At 42.6% G+C, this 21,314-nt stretch overlaps 2 protein-coding genes across 2 annotated transcripts; both read left to right on the top strand.

Annotated features, from left to right (window-relative positions):
• Positions 1-68: 68 nt before the first annotated feature.
• pi4k2b (phosphatidylinositol 4-kinase type 2 beta) lies at positions 69-13,265 on the top strand. Its single transcript, XM_076729305.1, has 11 exons — positions 69-641; positions 4,959-5,110; positions 6,039-6,119; positions 6,241-6,360; positions 6,500-6,631; positions 8,403-8,556; positions 8,953-9,014; positions 9,529-9,631; positions 10,095-10,228; positions 10,379-10,438; positions 11,067-13,265. Exons 1-11 carry the CDS (start codon positions 287-289, stop codon positions 11,238-11,240), a joined length of 1,527 nt encoding a protein of 508 aa, XP_076585420.1. The 5' UTR covers positions 69-286; the 3' UTR covers positions 11,241-13,265.
• A 2,601-nt stretch (positions 13,266-15,866) lies between these two features.
• Positions 15,867-21,053, top strand: htra3a (HtrA serine peptidase 3a). Its single transcript, XM_076728600.1, has 10 exons — positions 15,867-16,290; positions 17,066-17,171; positions 17,448-17,670; positions 18,128-18,322; positions 18,492-18,524; positions 19,485-19,599; positions 19,749-19,799; positions 19,879-19,936; positions 20,127-20,222; positions 20,578-21,053. The coding sequence occupies exons 1-10, from the start codon at positions 15,867-15,869 to the stop codon at positions 20,744-20,746; spliced, it is 1,470 nt and encodes a 489-aa protein (XP_076584715.1). The 3' UTR covers positions 20,747-21,053.
• The last annotated feature ends 261 nt before the right edge of the window (positions 21,054-21,314 follow it).

Genomic DNA, 21,314 nt, shown 5'->3' with positions numbered 1-21,314 from the left:
TTGGAGACTTCGGATTGCACAAGGAGCACTTGAAGGCAACTGAAACTATCGTGTTCTTTTTGTGACGCGCATGCGCAGTGAACCAAGTAGGAAGCAGCATACAGACGATCTTGACGGATTATGTGGACATATCAGTGAGGGAAAGCAGGCGCTTTCGAATAATTTATTTGGGCTTTATGTACTCGCGGAAAGTAGGAAGGCTTTTTAAATGGAAGGCTGACAGCTTAAAGAAATACCACAGTAATTTAGTATACATTTGAGTGCATGTATTAAAAACTGAGCGACAATGATGTCAGAATGCGACCCGACAGAAACAGAGACCAGCGAGCCAGTGCTGGTCACCGGAGCAACAGCGGTGCCTACTTCGGAGTGTAACTTTCACTCCTCGGACCCTCCAAAGGTATTATTTGACAGGAGTCGGTTAGGTTTGGGGCTGGCGACGAACCCCGGAGTCGCCGTTCGTATTTCGGACTCTTGTGAAAGCGTCTTGACCGAGCTTGAGACGGACGGCTCCGGTGAAGAGGCGCTGTTGTTACCGTGCTTAGCAGGAAGCTCGTCGTCTCCGCGGTCTGCACGAGAGAAGAGGAGCAGGCGGAACAGACACAGCTCGTCGTCGGACAAAGACACCTTGGCCTCCCCAGGTAATTGTATTCGGATTGATGCCTTTGGGATTAATAAACAGCTAGGGCAGGGAACACATGCTCAGTGAGTATATGTACTGAGGAACATGTGTTTTTGACACATGACTCAGTGCTAAATTCCTCCGGCTGATTACTAGGTTAGGTGTACAGATAACAGTGAACGCATCACGGCCAAAACGTCTTGTGCAAACCCACTGAGGAGTGTAAACCATTTCACTATGGCCCCCCACTTGGAGCCCCTTCAAGGGCCCCTGAAGAGTCAAGGGCCTGATTTGGGAAACCAAAACGCTGGATATTGGCATATTACAAAGTAAACAGTTGTGCTGAAAAGTACCGACGGACACAGTGTGAATGCTATGAAAACTGTCCATACGTACATGTGACATTGAACGCATTTGTCTTGTGTTTGCATAGAGATTGTGCCTGTGCCACGCTGTCAGTGTACCCTGTGTGTGTTTCCCAGCCAGCTGATGTAATAGCTGCATGTTATCAGTCATGTGGATGATATGAGCTGGCACTTTCACCTGGTGGTACAGAGTAGGGATAATAATAATCAGTTGTATAATGCACTCACACACACTTTTAATTTTCCTTTGTCAATACAAATTAGGATGAAGCATGTGTTTAGGTTTCTAGGCAGATCTCCCCCTCAGTATAGGTAAACACTAAAAAGGAGGAATTTATTTTTTGCCTGTGTATTGTTTTGTTGCTTGTCAGTTCCCGGTGTTACCTATTCACCACAGTAGTTTTGTTTTGGACTATAAAAAGAAAAAAAGAGATATCAGGAAAAACAAAGAAAAGGTGATCTGGTCACCATGGAAGCAGCATCTATTCTGACTTGACTGCTAATTGGATTTCACACCTCTCCCCCTCATACCGCCTACCGCTTCTTTCCTTCTAACATAGTTCTGAAGCATTTGTCTCTTCCTATATTCACTTATATTGGTCTGTCTCTCTCTCCGTAGGGATCTATTGTTCGACCATGTTCTATCAGGGCCAGAAATCTAGGCCACAGGTAGACACTCTGAACCTGAAATCGCAGGTGTTAGTGTCCCATTTCCTGTGACCTTTTAGTATAATAGCATTCAGGTCTAGAATTACAGCACCGTTTTTATTCAGTGCATTACAAAAGTAGGAGTCACACGTGGTCCTGAGAGCTGTTGCACTGCGTTGCTTTGTGTGATGTAACACGTGAGCATAAACCTTACAGCTAAAATTTATATTGACGTAATCTGCCAAGTTCGTTGTCCATGAGCAGCACGCAATGTGAAATTATCTTTATTAAAGTTACGCAAAATATGTTTTATCATGATCGAGACATTTGGCAACATTGAAATATCCAGTCATGGGACAAATATTTTCAATGTGTATTAAATAAAGCACCATTTGATCAGGAATATGAGCTTGTTGTGGCTTAAATATATGCTTGTGTATAAAGTTCAGTTTGGCCACACAGTTTAGCAGCAACCCTTTCAGAGTGTAGTGTTGCGACATCTCACCCTGTGTGCACTGCAGGTCAGCAGATCTCTGGAGCTCTGAGTGAGCTGCACTCCGGCTGTGAAAGAGCTCTGTTGGGCCCATTAACTGACCAAGGGCTCTGGGAGACAGCATTAAAAATGCATAAGGCCTTTGTGCAGGCAAACACGCAGACAGACATGCAAACACTCTGCAGTCTGGTACAGTGCATGCTGATGATGATGGGGAGGGAATTTGGGAGAGGGAAAGTATGCATGTGTATTTACTTTCACCATGGCGTTCTGCTAGTGAGAATAATGGAAAGAGAGAGAGAGAGACATTGCTCCCTCCTGCACTCACACTACACGGTGAGGTTATCACAGGCTTTCATCAACAGTACAGTCCAGCGCAGGCATACATCCTTCATCAGGCATGACAGCTGAATACACGCTCTGAATCTATTCATGGAAAGTAAATGATGAAGATAAAATATTGTGCCAACACACTGATAAATTGTGTTGTAAATCAGAGGTGTTCAGCAGGACTTTATCGCAATCTATCTTAAGCTCTGTGTTGACAGCATATTATTCCCGTATTGAAGATGAAGCGGTTTTTAAATATCAGTGATTTTCCCTGAAGACCACCAGAAAGATACCCTCAGTGCCTAACTCAGGGAAATCACCTGTCTCATACTGGGTAGTCAAGCCAAAATGGCTTAGCACCCACAGTGTACAATAATTACACACATGCACAGCGCTGTGTGAATTAAACTAGAATTGTTACCATTTAATAGTCAATATAGTATGTATATTCCTTCAAATCAAGATCCAGGAGTATGGAGTCTCTGTTCATGTAAACTGTGTGTGTCAGGTAATAGCTTACAGGTACTGGACTAGGGCTGTGGGGTGATCTGACCAGTTGGTTAAGTTTGTCCAAGTTAAAGCTAGTCTTAAATTCATCTGGTGCTCTACTTTCAGGCTCCCTGTGACGGCAGTATTTTAATAATTTCTTAGTATAAACTAGGCTAGCCAAGTGCCAAATGGAGCACGAAACACAAGCACAGCCTAACCTTGTACAGCTCTTTGAGGTGGCCCTCACGCACAGTCCTTGAAAACATGCAGTCGTATGTGGCTGTTTGAGAGAGATGTCAGTGATAATATTGAGGCTGGTAATTTTCAAATGGATGAAAATGAACTTTACATGAAGGCCTAAATCACCCAACATGGGATGAAAAACAGTGTGGATGGAGCCCCTCTGTTAAGTCTGACTCCAAACAGACAACAATAATACATTGTAATGTATTTGATCAGGTCAAGGTGGGATTACTTGGCACTGGCTTGCAAATCCCTGACATGTATCTGATTTTTAAACATCCCATGTCCCTGATGTAATTTCTGCATATCATTATCCCTTTATTCTCTCCTTCCATCGTTTTAATTAGCTTCTCTCTCAGACCCCCTTCAAGTGAATTAGCTTCAAAGCTATCTTTGTTTCCCCTTATCTCTCTGTGACAAATGGCATTTTAACTGTCCTCCCGTGCCTTTGTCCACCCCCCACCCCCCCTCTGTCTGTACCTTCATCCCTCCTTGCATCCCACTGTGACTTCAGTGTGAATGATACAGAGCATATGGAGCCTTTCGGCCAGCTGACTGTTCTGCCCAGTGTGAGGAGGAGAAGGTAGAATGTGTCATGTCATATGATTGGGCCTTCATCAAAGGAATAATTGGCACCCCGTATCCATTAGAGAGCAGTCACACCCAGAGAATTACATTGGATCTGCAAGGCAATAGGAAATGCCGTTTCCTGACAAGCGGCAGAGCGCCTCATTTCACTCTGTCGCCTCACGGCAAGACGGTTCGTTTGCATGTTCTCTCTGTGCCTGCAATAGACCTGCATATCCAGAGACAAGCAGGTTTGTTGAAATAGTGATTCTAAATTGCCCGTAGGTATGAATGTGCACGTGACAGACTAGCCCTACCCTGTCCAGGTTTTACCCCACCTCTCACCCAGTGTGTGCTGGGAACCTTTCCAGCCTTTCATGGCATTGAACAGGATATTTTGCGTTTCAGAGAATGGATGGATGGCTCTAGTTGTCTCTCATATGCAAACTGTGTGCATGATATCACAGAGTATAAAGGGTTATTAAAGGAGAGACTGTAGATGGAACAGGCTGACCTGCGGATCTAGAAATAACATTATTTGTATGATAGTTATTGTCATTTTAAGTTAATTTTGTACATTCATAACAATGTATGCTCCTCCAGATTTGTTTTGGGTGTTTTATAGAGAAATATAATTTATTTACTTTTGACTAGGTTTTGCAAAGATGACCGGTGAATGCCTAAATATTATTCATACAAGAAGATGAAAGAGATGTCTTTAATGGCAATCCGATCCTTTTTATACGCTGTAACACAGGTGAAACCAGGTGAGCGGTGATGAGACTGTCAGGGTGATGAGACGCGCTGCAATGATATCTCACTGGGGCTTCAAACTTGAAAATTACTTTTTGCTACTTATCAGTGTTTGAAATCTGCTTTCTACTCTTTACCATTCACAATTTGTTAACCATTTATGTGTCAGCATGCAATATATAGATAACGTATGAGGAGTGTTGCTAATGTGTTTCGGTTATGATTGTTTCGATAATTATTTAGCAGTGATGCTGATGTTGAGGAATATGAAGGGTGTTTCCTGATGATACTTTGAGGTGCACAAAACTGTGTTTTACTATATTTAAACACCATGTGTTGGAAGTGCCATGGTGATGCAGTAGCATTGTTCTGCTCCTATTCTACTGTAGCACAGTCCGATTGCCCATAATACAATACAAATATTTATCTGATCTTTCTCCCATTCAAGGTACCAACAGTGGGGACTTCAACCATTTCCCAGATGATCCCGAGTTTGCAGATATTATCCAAAGGGCGGAACAGGCTATCGAGAATGGCGTCTTTCCAGAGAGGATTTCCCAGGGTTCCAGCGGGAGCTACTTTGTCAAAGACCCAAAAGGGGTGAGATAGAGGACTGACTCAAAGCCTGTTTACACCTGGCATTAACATGGTTCTTTGGCTGCTCCAATCACAAGTGGACAGCTGTAAGTGCAGTATGTCTCCACATGCGTCTCGAGTGACCACTAGTGACTTTCCCGCTTTATATGCAAATAAACACATATATCACTGGGACACACAAATATACAGTGTTTTTTTAACACGTGTAACTTTTGCCAAATTTACAAGAACGTCCGAGTAAGTAAGCCTTTGTCGTAGAGAGTGTTTCACAAGGTTTATGAAGTTTCTCCTTACTCAACAACTCACTGTGCAGTTTTTTTAAGGGAGGAGAGGAAGTACCATGGAGTGATAACACATTTTGAAAGTCCTTTTTCCATTTACTGCCTTGTACAGGAAGTTTTTGAATATTGGTCATGAGATTACTTTACATTTATCCAGCCTGTTTAGAAATCCTAGGTAGTGATTCAACATGCTAGCTTTTTGACGTTTAGCTTACTGTTAGCTCCCTGTAAGTTGGTTGTACATGGTGCTTAATGAGAGTCAAGAAGCTGAAAGGAGTGAACAGGAGGCAAGGAAATGAAAATTCACAGGAGGAGGTATCTACAGCGGAGACTGGCTGAATGATGCAGCCAGAGATGCTTGCATCGATAACAGATAGCCAGCATGCATGATTAGCATCACATTAACAAGTTTAATGTACGCTCCAGGGAAAAGATATTGATCTCTAACTTGTTAGCAGCATCTCTGTCACTTCACATTTGTTGTTTATAGCATTACGTGTCTTGCCTGTGGTTCTTCAGTCTTGTTCTTTAAAGAAGAAGAAGAATTAAAAAGGGGTGATTCTGTTGTATTTATGTGTGTGCACCGTGTTTTCCCATTGTTTGAATGTGTTTTTGATAAACCACTCTCTATCTATCTTTTCTTTCTGCAGAAAATCATTGGTGTTTTCAAACCAAAGTCAGAGGAACCTTACGGTCACCTGAACCCCAAATGGACCAAATACTTTCACAAGGTACACTGTGTCACATGTTTTATCTGTGTGTAAACAGTCTGAAGGGGTATAAGCAGATGTGTCAGCATTCATCTTTCTCAAGGTTTGCTGATGGCTCTCTTTTCTTTCGCCCTCTCATTAGCTGTGCTGTCCGTGTTGTTTCGGCCGAGGCTGCTTGTTGCCTAACCAGGGTTACCTCTCAGAGGCTGCTGCCTCACTGGTTGATACCAAACTCGGCCTTGGAGTGGTGCCAAGAACGAAGGTGACATTTTTAAATTTGCTATATGCCATCACAGTTTAACTGGAATCCATTAATACTTTTGGAGCTGTTGAGGAACTATCCAGCAGTGTCACAAAGTACAGCTAAACCAGTGCTAACTGAGCATCTTTTTTTTAATCAGGTGGTGTATCTGGCTAGTGAGACATTCCACTACAGCGCCATTGACAGAGCCAAATCCAGGGGGAAGAAGTACGCCTTAGAAAAAGTCCCCAAGGTGGGACGACGCTTCCACAGAGTGGGCCTCCCACCCAAGGTAAGTAGTAGCAGTAACCCTTCACGGTCTAATGTCACCAACTTTGAGCTGTTTTGTGTGAGAGATCCATGAGAAGCATTGGCTGGAAACTCTTTCCATGCTCATTCCTGTGTGGTACTGTACATCCTTTTGGCTTTTGTTTTGATTAGCTTCATGTTAATGTGTGAAACACCTAGTTGCAGCATTTTGACAAGGTATGTAGAAATACACCATTTGTTTTGAACAATTAGAACAAATAGTTAGATATATACAGTACTCACAAAAAGTTAGGGATATTTGGCTTTCTGGTGAAATTTTTGGAAAATGTAAAAAGTTGACGCTACAGTGATTGTGTCATGAAAGCAGGACATTTAAGTAGAAGCATGCGATGGTGATTTCCTCATCTCAAACAATTTACTGAAACAAAAGCCAACAACAGTGGTGGGTATACCACAACCAAAAATGTCAGCGTCTCAGTAACTTGTCAGGTGCCCTTGAGCATCAATTACAGCTTGACAACGACGTCTCATGCTGTTCACAAGTCGACTTATTGTCTGCTGAGGCATGGCATCCCACTCTTCTTGAAGGGCGGCCCTCAGGTCATTGAGGTTCTGGGGTACAGAGTTATGAGCCTCTACACAGCGACTCAGCTGATTGCATAGATTTTCTATAGTTTCTTTCATCAGAGAACAGCAGTGTGGGATGTGGCCAAAGGACGTCCACTTCTATGCCTTTCTGTGACTCTTCCAGTCTCTCTGTATCTCTGTTGCAACCTGCTGATGACACTCTGTGACACTCTAAGCTCAGTGGCCACTTCCCTCTGAGAACATCCTGTTTGAGGCCTCGCAATGGCGAGGTACTGTTGACCAATTGTTAGGTGCCGTCTTGGTCTCATGATGTCAAAAAGTGAACAGCATGATGAAGAAGACTGTTTAAATACCAATTCTAATTGAACCAGGAAATGTATTGGTCGATTCATGGATCAAACACCTGCTGTGAATTTTGCCATTCAGCTCCTTGTTAGAGAACAGCAAGTTGTGCAAAAAGTACTGAAATATTGAACAGTTGGACATTCAAAAGTTTAGAGAAGGTCAAATTAAGTTCACCTGCAAAGGTTGTAGTGCATTGTAGGTTCACCCTGAAATTTCACCCAAAAGCCGAATATCCCTAACTTTTTGTGAGTAGTGTATATTTCCATATACATGGTTTGCTTTCTCATCCTTATGTAATAAAAGAGTGAGCGGTGGACTCAGAATAGCTGCCGATGCAGCCCTGGCAGAGGACAGTAGAAGGAATCATGCCACACTTGCCTGTCTCTCTGTTCCCTGAATAGACAGGTTTATTCAAAGAAATAGGCCAGAGGAAGAAAAAACCTCATCTCTGCTTTAAATTGTCTTTTTATTCCAGGGGTTTTCAAACACCAATTGAGTATTCTTATCTCTTTTATAATGTACTGAACACGCATCCAGTGCCAGTTTTAGCATTCAGTCAAAAACATGCAACGTAAGGTGCAGCTCCCTGTGTCTCATCTGAAGCAGCCTTCTTAATGATCTATATCTTTGTAGATGATGTAGAGATGAAAAAGGTGGCAGAAGAGTGTTAAGGAAGTAGTATGTGGTAGTCAGCTTCATGCGTTGCTGACATCACAGTTTCACATCTTACACCATTGCACTGCACTACATCATATCCATATAATCAAACCACACTGTTTTCAGAACACTGAATGCTGCAGTACAATGTTTTTTTTTAAGTACTATATGTGATGTGTTCCATGCTGGGTGTTTGTCTCCAGGTTGGCTCATTTCAGCTGTTTGTGGAGGGCTACCGTGAAGCAGACTATTGGCTGCGGCGCTTTGAGGCAGAGCCTCTGCCAGAGAACATCAGGAAGCAGCTGCAGTCACAGTTTGAGCGGCTGGTAGTGTTGGACTACGTTATTAGAAACACAGGTGAGGCTGTGCCTGTGTTGACATTGAACAGTGTTCACCAAACTTAAAGAGAGCATTGCTTAACAGTCCGTCAGTCAAACTTTGTTACATTCCTGTTTCTAGAATTTTGACCTTATCGTGTTTGACATCTTTACTGTTGCATGCAAGCAATTCACAGTCATTGTCACCAGTGTTTTTCACATGTCATAGCTGCTTGTAGCCATTTGCTAACAAAAGTTTCAACAAAGGAACATTAAGACGTTAATTAGAGTATGGAACATTCATTTTCATTAGCCATAGAAGCAGCTTTGTAGGAATGTTAATAGCTGTCAGATTGTGCTCTCTGTCTCCACCTACAACACTGTACACCCACACTACACTCCTTTACCTACAATTTCTGTTTGCCTTCCACCTCAGATCGAGGGAATGACAACTGGTTGATCAAGTATGAGAAGCCAGGAGAGGGAGATGGACGAAAGGTGAGCTTAAATCAACGCCTACTGAAGGTGTGTTCAAAGAGCACATGTTCATCCTGCTTCAGGCAGTTGAACTGCTGGAATGTTGCTGCATTTTCATCGTAGGACACAGCTCATGTTACAGCTCACACCCAAAGCTTGAACACACACACACACACACACACGCACGCACACACACACACACACACACACACACACACACACACACACACACACACACACACACGCTTGTGTACTTACACTGGACACACAGGGGGCCACATACATAGACAATAGCTTGGACATTGCAGGTCTGGAACAAACCAGAGCCCCAGTGTCTTTGCTGCTCACAGCAACCAGAACACCTATCACCACCATCAATCATTATTTGCCACGTGCTGATAAATCACCAAAGGTTGTCATCTCCCTGTCCTATTAATCAGACCTTTGGACAGTGATCCATAACCGGTCATCTGTCATTAATCATTCATTCAGTTGTTGGTGGTGACGTCCCTGATGGTCTTTCCTCTGGCTGTAGGATGCAGAGTGGCCAGAGAGCAGTTCAGACTCCTGCATCAAGATCGCAGCAATCGACAACGGCCTGGCCTTCCCCTTCAAACACCCAGACGAATGGAGAGCCTGTACGTTGGTCTCTTTCTTCCCTCACCTCTCTTCATTCATGAGCTGTCATTGCTGCTCACTGTCTCTGTCAACTTCTCGTGATGTAATGGTGTGAACAGCAGTTATTGACTTTCATCCTGGATTCTGTACTTTTTTTGTCATTTAATCTATAATATGGTAAAAAAGCATGTTACACTATTAATAATTTATTTGATTTTTTTTTTTTTGCCAAAACAGTCTCTCTAGATCCCCTTTTGAGAGTGTTATGACAGAGAATGAAGCACAGTTTACAATGAATAAAAACAACACTGTAAAAAATACAGTACCAAACAGTAAAGGCGTAACTAGACAGTGTGGACTCTAAACCAATAACACAATGGTTCCAGATAATTGTGACAGAGCAGGGCTGTGACTGTAGAGACAGGCAAAGGTTGTCTAAAGTGTGCTGACAAAGTGTGCTGTTGTGTTGCCTCCCTCCATTAGACCCCTTCCACTGGGCATGGCTCCCCCAGGCTAAGGTGGCCTTCTCCCAGGAGACCAGAGACCTGGTGCTGTCCCGCCTCTCTGACATGAACTTTGTCCAGGACCTCTGTGAGGACCTCTACGAAATGTTCAAGGTACAAGCCACCTCATTACTTATCCTCTTCTCTCCCTTCTTTCTCTGTTTGCGCAGATTAAAATGAATCTCCTTCAGCAGTCATGTAATCAAATGGCTGCCTGGCAGCAGAGTAACATTTGCTAACAGGAGTTATTCTTTTTCTCTTCAGACGGATAAAGGCTTTGATAAGACAATGTTTGAGAGACAGATGTCCGTTATGAGGGGACAGGTGAGTACTTTTGCCTCTTTGTTCCTGTCAGCCTCTGTGCCTTTTCTCTGTCCTCATTGTCTCCTCTATTGTGTTCTTTTCGTTTATATCCCAGCTCAATCTCCTTTCTCTCTCTCGTGTCCCACTTTCAGGCACTTGCATTGTTTGCTCTGTAACCACCCATGTTAACTTAGTTCCTCACCCTCCACCCATGTCTCCTGCCCTGCTTCACCTTCCCTAACCCTGCCGTTCTTTTTACCTCCTTCTATTCATAACAACTGAGTGTGTCATAGCAGTTACAACACAGCACAGTGAACAGCAGCTGACAGTCATTTCTTTACACTGTAACAAGTCTCTGTTTTATTTAGTCTTCATATTTTACTCCGCCCAGTGTTGTTGTGCTGTGTTAAGGCTCCACGATGCTCTCTTTTATTTCCATCAGAGCTAAAAATATGAATTGATTACACTGAAAATGAACTGTTGATTGGTGATTAATTGTGTTGATCACTGTTTAACAGATTGGATGATACTTACAACCATCTATAATGCTTCATAGACACTCAAATGCAGCCAATGCATCAGAAAACTGAACTCTTTTGCTCTGCATGGTTTCTGCATTTTTTTTATATTTCACCCCGTTTGTCACCAGGTGTTGAACCTGACACAGGCACTGAAGGACGGGAAGAGCCCCATCCAGCTGGTGCAGATGCCGCGGGTGGTGGTGGAGCGCAGCCGCTCAGGCGGCCAGGGACGTGTGGTCACACTTGGCAATGCCTTCACGCAAACCTTCCACTGCAAGCGCCCCTTTTTCTCCTCTTGGTAGTCACAGATGGGTGAGGAAGGGGAGCTGAGGAGAGACGTCTGCATTGGCTCTTTTTTAATCCTGAAGTCAGGAAGTGAAAGAGGAGACAGCTCATATTTCTTAGGTAAGAAGAGAAATGAGGAAAAAGACACGATGATTGAAAGTAATATGCACTTCTGCACATTCCTCATTTTGTGAAGAGAGTGCAGAGAAGCATGGGAGCTGGAGAGATTGGCATACCAGTGTCTCCCAGAGTCCTTGGGGCTGTTTACAGTTGCCATGGTGACTTGATTGGATAATCTTCCTTGCCACAGAGGTGGGCTTTGTTTACTGTTAAGCAGAAAGGATTTTATTAACCCATCCAAAGTACCTACTGAAGTCTCTTGCAAGGTCTCTTAGTGGGGCAAATGGCCAAAGAAGAAGCACTTAAAGACCACAAACTTAAACCCCATGTACACCTGATATTAAAATGCAGTCGGTATCCGGACACTTCACCTGGATAAGACGATAAAACGAATGTTAAAAACGTGTTGTAATCGGAATGTGATTGGTTCTGCCTGACCACATCTGGAGGTAGTCTGGCTCACATTGTGTTCTGATCTTTGGTAGGTGTGAACGCAGTACGCACAACCTGCTGGCATCTGTGCAGATATTGTTATTAACTTACATAATTTATTTATTTATCCTTTCAAATTTAGACAGCGAACAAGCAAGTGGGAGGGATGAAAGAGACATGCCTCTAATTACTGATTATGTGTCTATTCTGTGCCATGAAAGCTCCAAAAGACGTGTTATTTAACAGCACTGTATGAAAGATATATGGTTAGGAAATGAATGATAAGCAGTGAGAATAACTGTGTGTGTGTGTGTGAGTGTGACGGTGTGTGTGCACTCGTCTGTGCAGCTGATCTGCTCTTACACACAGAGTCACCTCCTGCAACACTCCACGACAAACTGACACAGTATGTTTTATATAAAGAAAGGAATAACTTCATGTATTACATTTACCGAAGGTGACACATATGTAAGGTTTTGTGGTTTTCCCGTAACTGAACTACTCACTACTCACAAATCTGTGGGGTTTTTTTTTTTTTTTTTTAAAGAGTCTCAAATCACTCATTTAAATGACTCACACTCTGGTTTTGTTCAGAGAACAGAGATCCGATCTCAGTGAAGACAGTGAGAACACAATGAAAATACCAGGTGTAAGCTCAAAGGCAATATCGCATCATTTATTGTCTGCATAACGTATTTGGATACAGATCCCATTTTAATAGCAGGTGTGCATGGGGTGTGACAGATGTGTGGTCCAGTGGTGTTTGGGAATCTGAGGACACAGAGCTCTCCAGAGAGTGAAGTTTTTTTTTGTTTTTTGTTTTTTTTTCTAAATCTGGGACAGTGTTGTTCCTGGTCTGGGATAAAGTCTAAAAATATTTGCTTTGCCTTGTAGGATTACTTATTGAAATATAGATGTGCAATTGCACTGCTGGAAGTGTTTGACGAATGCTACACAGCTGAGTGTTACTTTCTCCAAACCACATCTGTTGAACAAACACAAACCCAGTGTCTTCAACTCTCACTACTGCCAAAATCTCTTTGTGGAAGGAATATTTGAAAGCCTCAAGAAAAGGATATTGTTGAAACTTGAATATGGAGTCTGGAGGACTAGTAATAAACGCATTGCTTGAATGTAATCTGTTTACGGTTTCTATTCAGATTCTTGCTCCTAAACATTTCAATACAAGTGAATGCTGTCAAAAAATCGACTTTTCTCGTAACAATGAATGTATTTGTTGTTTGACATGTATTTAATTGCTGGCAAGCAGCTTTCTCTTGAACCTCGTGTCACAGGGGGTGGCACCTCGCTTCTCCCCTTTATCACACAGTATATGAAAAGGAAAAAGACAACGGAGGACAATATTTCACACTAGCTCGATGCTGTTGTGTTTTCTTATGTATGCATCTTGAAGTTTTTATTCCAACTCGATGATTGTATGAAAAAGTTGTATATTTAAGAAATGAAAAATAAAATTTGGGAAATTTGAATTTTGGTCTGTTGTATGGGTTGCAATTTCATGGAAATGGTGCCAGTTAAAATCAGCTTTTTGGCGAACTACTGCAGGAAACATGATTCACAAAGCATTGCAGCTGTGTACATTCACTGGTGTCAAATGCTGTTGACAAAGGTGTGTTCAGCAGAGTTGAGATGACATGGGCGTCACAGTTTCCATACACCTGGGGCCATTAAAGTAACAGACTGGTTGATGATTGACTCACGACGGGAGCAGTGATGCGTCAAGCTATTAATAACTGTGTTTAGAAAAACACTTTGAATTATGTACTAAGCTAATAGTATGTTTGACAACAGTGTACATCCATAAAGTGAGAAAAGAAGAAACACTTCACAAGAGGTGATGATGATTTACTATAAACATTGTAAAGGTGAAACGGCTAATTTGCTAATTTAGTCTACAATATCAGAAAATACTGGAAAATGGCCATCACATTATCCCAGAGTCCAGGACGTGTAGCTTAACACTGCCACCATGTGGGAGATGTTCCCCATGATAAACTAAATGTGCAACTTGTGAGCTCTTAAAAAACAAAATGCAGTACTTGAAGCCATGAGGTCTTCCAGGACAATGACTAATATCACACAACAGCCAAACAGAGGATATCTTTCCAGAGGCTGTGCATTGCTTGTTTAGTTCTGGCTGGCCTTAGAAACACACAAAATTTGATTTTTCATCTATGAAACTATGAATATGTGCATGAATGTAGCTAAAAAAAAAATTTGAAGTGGAGTGAAGAAAGGGCCAATTTGTTTGAACATGATCTTCTTTGTATTTTCTTGAAAATTATACTTCTTTATTGAAGGTTTTAGATTTTACATTTTAAACCTGCGAAATGTAAGGGTCATGAACAAGGCTGAAGCACAAGATACAGTGTAGTCCTGTGCGATGACTGCACTTAAATGCAGCTAACATTTACCTTCAGCCATGAGCAGAAGGTAAGTGTCAACACAATAGTCCTTTTACGGGACATTAGAGGACAATAGGACATTATGACATGTCACAGTAGGAAAAGCACAGGTGTTACTCCTGACATTAACAACGGCTCAGTTCTGTTCAAGTATGCACAACATGACCCTGAAACTGAAGCAGCTAAATAGGATGCAGCCATCGTTAATTCATTTTTTTTTAATAGCTGTGCCCTACTTACCCTATAATGTAACACACACACTCACACAACCCCATTAGCTATGAAACAATGCAGATATAATGCTTTTTCTTTCTTTCTTTCTTTCTTTCTTTTTACAAAATATATTTTATGTATGAATTTCTTCCCACTGATCAACCTTAGAGCAATCACACTCACTGAAAACTGCGCGAGGTAAATTTAAACATTTGTAGACTTCTTATCTATGGCAATAATATAAGTCAGGGATAATGCCCGATAAGGTGTCTATTCATTTCTGATAATGGACACCTCGAAGGGCATTATCCCGCTTATACCATGGTCACTTAGGAAATAAATAAATATTGAATCAATTATTAATACGTTAATGTAATACGTTTTGTTTTTACCGTTAAAATCGTAAGTTTTTCACAAGAGGCGGCTGAGTGCACTATTTAATATCGCTCATGGTGACGCGTTGCCAAGGTAACCGGCTCTGGCCACAGAGCGTGCAGCTCGGTCGCAGCTGTTATATTAAACCTAATCAGTGGAGGGAAGTGAGATGACTGCTTAACGTTATGTTACGTGATACAAAGTATCGTTTCAGAGGGCAAGTGCACCTCTTACCGCTTGTGTGTGTCCAGAGGATGATGCCAAATTTTGTTTCAAAGAATCAAAGTCCACAGATAGCTTCCTAAATCGTTTTTATTGCAAGAAATATTGTCCACCAGTCACTCTGATCATTAAATGTGGTTAAAGGAAACTATAAAATCACTCATGTTGTCTACTGTCTTGCCGTTGTGATAAATAGACTGTGAAATAACGTATGTTCTGAGTTTCTGCTGCCACGGTTACCAACTAGCGTTTGAGCCAGCGCGATAATTTAGAACAATCAGGCTATTTGACCGGAACTTTTTTTATAGGTGTCCTACAGCACTTTTTAACGGACACCCTGCAGCCAATCAGAATCGAGTATTCACCCAGACCATGGTATAATACTTTTGATAAAACGTGCAGTCCATATGTGTGACGATGATGATTATTTTACATTTTGAGACTCGTCATCTCCGATAGGCTGCTCTTAAATTGTGTTGTAATGTGAATTTGTGCCCACTAGATGGCGCATTTCACCCCCCCCGCCCTCGCTCCGGTGCGTCTCAGGCTCCAGACACTCCAGTTGACAAAGCCAATGTACAGGCACAAGGCTGTCAATATATGCGGCCACCGATGACTCGGCAATGTCCGCAGTTCCATCTGTGGAGAGCTTAGAACCTTAGAACTTCGTAGGCGCAGTCAACTTTCAAACAACGCCATTGATCTGTGGACGTAGTGTATGAACTTGTATTCATTTAGGATCTGAACACAGAGAAACAACCCGGCAGTTCGATGTTTAGCGCGAAACATTTAATATGATCATATAAGGGATAAATAAAAAATCCATCTGAGCTTTCTGGCGCTGTCAAGATCAGAATGCAGTTACTTCTACTGGCCGCGGCGTTCCTCTTTACGCACGACCTCACCGGAGCTGTGCGCTCTGATAAGTGCGCCTCCCGGTGCGACGTGAGCTCGTGTCCGAGCCCCAGCTGTCCCGGCGGGTACGTCCCGGACAGATGTAACTGCTGCCTGGTGTGTTCACCGCGGGAGGGAGACCCCTGCGGCCGCAAAAACGACCTGCCCTGTGGGGATGGCTTGGAGTGCAAGCTGCTTCCCGCGGGGAGGCGGCGAGGCTCCAAGGGGGTCTGCCGGTGTAAGATGGAGCATGAAGTGTGTGGAAGCGACGGGAAAACGTACGGTAATGTGTGTCTGATGAGAGCAGCCAGCCGTAAAGCTCAGCAGAAGGGGAGAGCAGCAGTTAGCCAAGCGCACAAAGGACCGTGCTCAGCTCCAGGCGCAGGTAGGGCTGCTTGAAGTGGTCCGGGGGCTGCAGCCTGGAGGGTGGAAGGGTGAAGTTAGCTTTTTGGGTGTGGGTAAAACATCATAGACACTCACAAAACATCCCAAAATAGACTAGAAATTTGTCTGGAATGTCCTTTAATAGAGCTGCAGCAGCTAGTCGATTAATCAAGGAGTCATTGTCAGTAAATTAATTGGCAACAATTTTAGTAATCGATTAATGTTTCAGTCATTTTTCAAGAAAAAACAAAACAAAAATTCCGTTAGTTGGAAGAGGAAAAAAAAAAAAAAGAAATCTGAAGACATCACTTTGGACTCTGGCACTTGGATAAAAAGAAAAATAACAATTCATCAATAATGGAAATTATCCATAGTTGCAGCCCTGATCTGGAGGTTTTTGTTTTTTTTTTAACATGTACTTTGACATTCAGGACTTTATTGGATGTTAAACAGCCAGTTTATACAGGTGTGGAGAATCACCCTGAATGTGAGTTAACTATACTAATTGTAAAATAGAGCTTATGAATTATAAAGACTGCTGATTGTCTGGTATCTTCCTCAGTGGGTGATCCTCCTCCTCAGGCAGATAGATAATCTTTATCTCCCAGTCTTTTACATTTCACTGAAGACTTTGTGGTGCTGGTCTCAAACCGTGATGTAATCCTGCAGTCATGATTGTGAATAACGAGGTGGAGGCTTTATTTGTGTGTGTGTGTGTGTGTGTGTGTGTGTGTGTGTATTTATGTTAATGCAGTGTGTTCTTCATGTCAGTGCAGGTCATTCCCTGGTCCGTCTTGGAAGCCCTCGCTACAAGTTCAACTTCATCGCTGACGTGGTGGAGAAAATAGCACCTGCTGTCGTCCACATTGAACTGTTTGTAAGGTGTGTGTGTGTGTGTGTGTGTGTGTGTGTGTGTGTGTGGAGGGACTGCTGTGTAAAAGACACAAAGCAAACAGTTCACAGACAAACTTGTCAGTTCCTCTTTTAAATTGTAACGTCACTGTAGAAATGACCTCATGCCATTGTTTGCACTAGCTGCGGTGTCCTCTCATGACTTTTGGCTGTTGAAGTCTTCAAATTCAAACCTCTTCCTGTCAGAATGTGGCAAACTGCTCAGACTGGAATATTTCTGGCCTCTCCTCTCCCCTCTGTCTCCAGACATCCTTTGTTTGGTCGTCACATGCGTCTTTCCAGTGGCTCGGGCTTTATTGTGAACCACTCAGGTGTGATCGTGACCAATGCTCACGTAGTAACCACGGCTGCCACGGCGACTGGGAGGCCCCAGCTGCGCGTGCAGCTCCATGACGGCGACGCGTACGAAGCCGTGGTCAGAGATGTAGACAGGAAGGCCGACATCGCCACGATCAAAGTCAATCCTCAGGTGAGAGCCTCCACGCTGAGCACACCCTCTTCACCCTCCTCTTACATTCCAAAATCAAGTAAAAGATGTTATTTTCCAGACTTTCTCTACGTTCTTGACCCTAATACAAAAAACACTCCGCACTATTGCACAAGGACCCACATCCTGACACGTCCATGTGCCAAGTTCTGACAGTTTCCTGCTAGACATTCATGAGGCTAACAGGAATACTTTCATAAACAGCAGCTCTGTGACTTAGAGACACGGCGCTGATGTGTGTATTCTCACACTAATATCTCAAATAGTTGGACAGTTTTGTAAGCACTGAACTCCTTTCCTCTCTCTCTCTCTCTCTCTCTCCCTCTCTTTTCCAAATGTCTTCTACCCTTTGTGTTTTTCTCTCTGTCCAATCTGTGACCCAGTGTGTCTCTGCCTGACATGTCTGTCTGTGTGCATATGTGTCTCCATGTGGGAGCAGAAGAAGCTTCCTGTGCTGTCTCTGGGCCGTTCAGCAGATCTGAGACCAGGGGAGTTTGTGGTTGCTATTGGCAGCCCTTTCGCCCTGCAGAACACCGTGACCACCGGCATCGTCAGCACGGCTCAGAGGGACGGCAAAGAGCTGGGCATCAAGGACTCAGACATGGACTACATCCAGACGGACGCTATTATTAATGTGGGCTCACACGCACGCACGCACACACACACACACACACACCTGCATATATACACACCATCTGCAGTCTGCAGAGGCTTTGACGTTGCTTTTTCTATGTGTGTATTTTTGCATATGTATCAAAGTTGATCTAACTGTTTGTCTCCTATTTCATGGTTTGTGTGAGAAGTATGGAAACTCTGGAGGACCTCTTGTTAACTTGGTGAGTAGTGTTGTGATGACATATGGTTGTGGAGGATTATTGAGTGGGATTATCAGAGGACCACATCGTTGTAACATCTAAAATGTGTCCTGTGACACAATATTTAGGCCTCCACTTTCTCTTGACCCCATGAATTATAATAAAATCTGTTCTGCTGAGATGTGACTTTGCAGCATCAAATCTATTTTAATTCTTAGAGCCTAGAGAAATCTACAGATGTGCTATACAGATTTTATGGTGATGTATTTCAAACATAGCATTATATAATTTTTTTTTTTCATTAAAATACCAAAAATCTAAATAAATTAGTCTCACAAATATCTGAACTCCCCTATCTGCATATCAAGAAATTTCACATGAGCTCATGACCCCAAGATTATAAAACTTGTGGTCATTATATTAAGCTTGAAATTCATCCCAATGTCATTTGATGCAGAGAGTCTAAGAATCGTACCATAACAGGCAAATGATGTACATACAAATGCTGTACAACTCCTGCTACTCTGTATTTTTAGTACAGATAACAATTATAAACTCGATAAGTTACAAAATGCTGAAATAACTTGTTCTTTTAATTCAAAGTGGAATGGATTAAAAAAAAACAAAAAAAGAGTAAGAAAAGTGGCATTTACTGGATTTTGTTAAAATTCTCAAATAAATTAAGTCAAAACAAAAAACTACAAGCTAACATTTGCATCAACAGTAGCAAGATTTTGCACCAGTATATTTAACAATATTTATCATGTTAAACTACAATTTTCCAATAATATTTGCAGTAATAAAAACGCTATTTAATCCTCTAAATATTGAATGAATTTAACATGTTTTCCTCAAATTCTGCCATATTTTTGTGTCTCAGCTATTGAGTATTGGCCTAAATGTACACCAACACTTGGACAGTCTGTGAAATCCAGTCTTTGGGAGTGTTTACTGTGTGTCCTCTGTGTGTATTTCTGTCAGGATGGCGAGGTGATAGGCATCAACACTCTGAAAGTGACAGCAGGGATCTCCTTCGCCATACCCTCAGACAGAATCAGCCGCTTCCTCACAGAGTCGGAGACCAAACACAGTAAAGGTCAGGGGCCGAAGCTTGAGCGGCATTTAGGTAGAAACAAATGGGAAACAGATTCAGTGTCTGGAGTTGGAGATCTGACTGTAAATACTTTGTATGAGCTGTTTACTTCTTAGTCAATCCCACCTCAACTGTTTGTGTTGTTGTGACAGAGAAGACCAGACTGCAGAGAAGACTGACAGAGGAACCGCAGTCTGATGCAGGTGAGAGCTGGAAGTGGACTTTCCATGTTTGAGGTGGCGTGCCAGCTTTCTCCAGTTTAAACCTTTGTGTTGTTTTCAGAGTTGTCCGAAGAGAGGAGACGTTTTTTAGGCATCAGGATGCTTACTGTCACCAAAGCGTGAGTTGTAACATCCACACACATATTAGACTGTGACTCTTTATCACAAACCCTGAGCACGTTCATCATTTAATTGAATCTATTTTCTTACAGTGGAACCATTTATTATAACATCTGTATTATCAGTATTAATATTGGTATTTGCGTTGGCATGAACATCATAAGTATTGCTGGGTTCTGTGTGCCTCAGTCTAGTAGCAGAGTTGAGACGTCAGAATCCAGACTTTCCTGAGGTCAGCAGTGGAGTTTTGGTGCAGCAGGTCATTCCTGACACCCCAGCACAGAAGTATGTTCACACATGCGTGCAAAAACCCAAGCGTGCGCACACACACACACACACACACACACACACACACACACACACACACACACACACACACACACACAAAAACACACACAGAGCACTGAAGAAACCTCGCAAGGAATGAGACCACAATTCAGCATAGTAAACGAGGCTTATCAAGAGGTTCCATAGAGCTGTGTATTATTTGTGGACTACTGATTTTTATTATTTATTTTCAGTAAATGATGACTTGTGACATAATCAGTCATGTGTTGTCGACATGTACGCGTTTTACATTACAACCTCGGCCACCCCTTTAACAAATGAGTGACCACAGTCTCTTCCATCTGTGTTTCAGTGGAGGGATAAAGGAAGGGGATGTTATAGTCAAACTCAATGGACAGCCAGTCCGGACCACTGAAGACATCCGTGAGGTGCTGCTACGTGATCAGCCTCTGCTGCTTGAGATTCGCCGAGGCAATGATGACTTACTGTTCAACATCCACCCTCAAGTTATTTTACATTGAGGAGCAGAATTTGTTTTAAGCATTAACAAATGCGGGGCAGCGGTTCTGTTTGGGCAATGGCAGCGTCCTGTGTGTGGAAACATGAACTGATCTGAAGTGTCTGCATTTCTGATTTCTGGTAAAATGAGAATATGTGCTGTCAGTGTTGACCAGTCTGATGATGTATATTCTGTTTGATGGATTTCGATGAGCAGAATTTCTGGGTGTGCTTTCTCGCACAGATTACGGTGTACTCAAAAGTTGCAAATGGAAACATATTGCACTGGATATTGTATGAAGTGAGAGAAGTTCAGAATAAAAGCTTCCAAACAAGGAGCTGCACGCTGGCATGTGTTTTTCTGTCCTTTCTGTCCAGCAGCTGTTGTCCATCTGCACAGACGGCAGGTTCCACTCTGTTTATGTCTTCTCATCCCGCCTCCCTCCCCTCTGCCTTGGAACGATGCTCTCTTAATTTAAACAAACCTGAGCTGACACGTAGACACACACACACACACACACACACACACACACACACACACACACACACACACTGCGCAAAGTCCTGGTACTGGAAAAGTCACTTTTATCC

The sequence above is a fragment of the Chaetodon auriga genome, chromosome 4 (assembly GCF_051107435.1).
Source record: "Chaetodon auriga isolate fChaAug3 chromosome 4, fChaAug3.hap1, whole genome shotgun sequence".
Lineage (NCBI taxonomy): Eukaryota > Metazoa > Chordata > Actinopteri > Chaetodontiformes > Chaetodontidae > Chaetodon > Chaetodon auriga.
The sequence above is the reverse complement of the archived record's forward strand: the minus strand, read 5'-3'. Positions and strand labels throughout refer to the sequence as shown.